General features: G+C 50.7%; 1 protein-coding gene across 1 annotated transcript; it reads left to right on the forward strand.

Moving 5' to 3' along the window:
* Nucleotides 1–826: 826 nt before the first annotated feature.
* Nucleotides 827–3,392, forward strand: PUNSTDRAFT_23638 (uncharacterized protein; the record flags this gene model as incomplete). The annotated part of the gene is made up of 8 exons (XM_007379239.1): nt 827–1,062; nt 1,116–1,332; nt 1,382–1,658; nt 1,712–2,067; nt 2,120–2,531; nt 2,591–2,799; nt 2,862–3,041; nt 3,099–3,392. Coding segments are annotated over 8 exons (2,181 nt in total), but the record flags the coding sequence as incomplete, so codon positions are not given.
* Between the last annotated feature and the right edge of the window lie 371 nt (nt 3,393–3,763).

The following is a 3,763-nucleotide window of genomic DNA, read 5'->3' on the forward strand; positions in this document are numbered from 1 at the left end:
AGAGTTTCGGATACAGAGAGTGAGTGCGAGTACGGACCAGACTCAAGCTTTAAGACTTGAGTCGCTACGCGCTCTAAGTCCGTGTCGGAGCAGAGGAGTAACTTAGTCGATATTCGAACTAAGGAGTTAGAGTACAGGAGCTAGGAGTTTATATACGCGGAGGCACGGTTCGGAGCTCGTATCGATAGGGAGTTATCGGAACTATGAACCATGTGGAATAAGGAGTTATCGGAACTATGAACCATGTGGAACTGTCAATCGTAAGGACGGAGCATATGGTTACGAAGCTGATAATCGGAGGTAGAATAAGTCCGAAGGGAATATCAAACCGTTAAAGGCATATCGATCGTGAACGTCGGAGTTGAATCCGTTATGACTCGAGAACTACCGGGACGTTGAGTCGCCGGAGGACTATTCATGTGATAACGTAGGTCCGGTGCCGGAGCTGCTACTCCGATGGCGGACAACCCGGAACGACCGGAGCTATCGTACTTGGCCCGGTTACGGCCCAAGATCTGACACATGACAGATGTATTTAAGGTTGTTATGGACAGTGAGGTACATTATGATCTTCAGTATACTTAATGTATATGACTGAAACTCGTACCAAGGGAAATGTGACAGTCGATGAGAAGATAACCACATTTGACGTTGCTGACCTCCTACACAACCTCCTTGACCTTGAGTCAAGGAATTCAGTCCCTCGGTACACCGGTGAGTTCTTCACACCCTTGAGTAAGCCCAATCTGATTTGATGCATGCTTCAGACGAACTGCGAACATGTCCGCAAATTGCGGCCTTCTTGATGCACCTGCCTGACCAACACAATCCCCTACGTATCCTGGCTGGGGGTGATCCCTTGTACACAAGCTTTGTAGATTACTGGGGTGATGACGTATCGGGAAACCGATCAAAGTCGTTCAACAAACATAATAATGCGTACATCGTCCACAGAAACTTGCCGCGCTCCCTCCTACAACAAGAGTTTCACATTCATTTCATATCTACATCTCAAAATGCGATTATTCCAGAGCAATTCAAGGCCTTCAAAGAGAGCATCGTGTAAGCCTTTGTGATACGACCAGTTACATGGACTGCACTGACCCACATGGTAGTTCCACCCACACCCAACCGCTCAAAGTCCGGGATGCCATGACGGGGGAACAGGCTGGCATTCGAATATTTGTCAACAGTGATCCTGGAGACAACCCAATGCAGAGTGAGATTAGCTCGCATATTGGAGGCAGCGGCAATTGCAAGTGCCGGAAATGCAAGGTCGGGGCGAGCCGAAAGGCCAATGAGGCACCGGAGTTATACCATGCCCTCTTTCAGGTACGTGCTCCGACTCTGCCATTTACACAACTCTGACGTATACTTTAAGGCTGGAGAACAACGCACTTCAGACGATACGTTGCAGGAAGTCCGTGCACAGTTTGAAATAGCATGCAAGGGTGTGGCTCAGCATGTCAAAGACCGACAAACAGAAACAGGTGTAAAGGATACATATGCGCAGTCCTGGGTGGAAGAACTGATCAGTCGTTTCAAATCCATGAAAGTGGCTGATCCATCAAGGTCAAGGGAATCCATCTCGCAAGAACTTTTGACTTGGGTTCACAGTCACACAGACGACATATTGAATCCATTTCTGACCATGCCAGGTAAGGCCTCATCCGACGATACACACTTGTTATTCACTGAATCTGTTTCACAGGCTTGGACGTGAATCGCGACACACCAGTTGAGCTTCTACACACGGTATTACTCGGTTTACTGAAGTACATCTGGCACTGGACGCATACGGAGTGGAAAGAACCACAAAAGAAGACCTTTGCCCTTCGGCTTGCATCCACAAACACAGATGGCCTTTCAATTCATGCCATCCGTGCCGATTACATTATGCACTATGCAGGCTCGCTCATCGGTCGACAGTTCAAGGCTCTTGGACAGGCAGCTGCATTCCACGTCTATGATTTATGCTCACCTACCCACTACCAAGTCTGGAAAGCAGCCGGAGAATTAGACGCTCTGCTCTGGATGCCAGAGATAGACGATCTTGATATTTACCTGGTACGTACCTACTACTATCATTCCCTCATAAAAAGGCTGATCACTCTCTTAGACGGACATCGAGGTGGCGGCAGCTAATGTGGTAGATACGATTGCCTTGCTCGACCCGTCGAAAATGGTCGAGAAGGTCAAACTCCATCTCATTGCTGCCCACTTGGCAGAGGATGTCCGCCGACACGGCAACCTGATCAATGCCATCACAGAAGGGTTCGAGTCCTTCAACGGAGTATTCCGGCTTTCCTCCATATACTCCAATCACCTTGCTCCAAGTCGCGATATCGCGCAAAGCATGTCGCGCATGGAAAGCATGAAACGATCTCTCAATGGCGGCTTCTGGCGTAATCCCAACGATGAAGACCCTTGCACCTGGATTCGAGCAGGCCCGGGCGTACGGGACTATCTAAGATCCCGACCCACAATCCAACGACACCTTGGCTGGACCGAATCTACTTTGATTCCTGCAGGTGCGTCAATCCTAAAAGACAGACATATAACTCAGAATTGATTCATGAATTGTTGTAAGGCACTGTCAAACACAATCCGATGCACCACGAGGGCAAGAGAGTTCGGTCACGCCCCATCGTTGAATTTAACCAAACCAAGGCTGCAAAGGCAGTGAATAGTGACGTGTTTGAACAAGATTCGCGGTGGACCACCTGCTCCAAAGTGTACGCGAAATCCCAGGATGAATGCTTTCCTGGATCTTGGGTCTTTGCCCGTTCGCCTCTAGATGTATGTTTTAGGTGCTATTGACGCAGTTTTGTGGTTGAACTGATGTGCATGTGGATCATCAGGGAAATATGATCATTGGGCGCATCCTTGAAATCCTCGATTCAGCATCGTCTTGCACCGTGCAGAAGAGCATTATTTCCCTGGACCAGTTTCAACTTGGTCAGACAAGGCACCCGACTTTCAACATGCCAACACTTTCACTTCGGCAGGGCGAAGCGACTGTCGTCCTTGTGCCTGCTGAGGTGCGTTGATCGCGAATGTGCTACTCATACACTCATGTCTAACGAGAACATGTACAGAACATTGAGTTTTGTCAGAATGTGCAGCACGACTGCGTTGCTGGAAAATGCATGCCGTCTGGCCGACGGGCTCGAAAACAGGAAAGGAAAGACTCAGGGCAAGTTGAGCACTTTATCGTGCACAACGAAGAATCTCAATCATACGTGGTGAACACGCACGCCTTTCACAACGCTCACCTCCTTCGACGTTGCATCCCACGCAGCCTTATCGCACCGGTTCCACTTTATATTGATCGGAAGGCGCATCATTATTCAGTGGCAGAGACGTACAGGAGGAGACAGGATAGGAAGCGAACGAGGGCCCAGGACAATGCTACCTAGATATTGTGTACAAATCCATTTGATGACGAGCCTGAGAAGTCCGCGAGCCCGGAGGTATCTTCGAGCGAGGGTCCGGGCATGCAGTCGAGTGAACAAGCGGAGCGTGCCGTCGAGCCAGATTGCAGAGCGCCCGGGTGTAACTTCGAGCGAGAGCCCAGGCGTGTCTTCGAGCGCGCGGGTATAGCCACAAGCGAGGGGGGGGGGTTGGGCGAAGCGGACGGCGGGGACGGCGCGGAAGACCCGGGCGGCGCGAGCTTGAGCGACACGAACGGCGGGGACTTGGTCGGCGCGGCGGACGGCGGCGGCGCAAGCTTGAGCCACGTGGACGGGGCGAGCTTCGACGA

The sequence above is a fragment of the Punctularia strigosozonata genome (genome assembly GCF_000264995.1).
Source record: "Punctularia strigosozonata HHB-11173 SS5 unplaced genomic scaffold PUNSTscaffold_1, whole genome shotgun sequence".
Classification (NCBI taxonomy): Eukaryota; Fungi; Basidiomycota; class Agaricomycetes; order Corticiales; family Punctulariaceae; genus Punctularia; species Punctularia strigosozonata.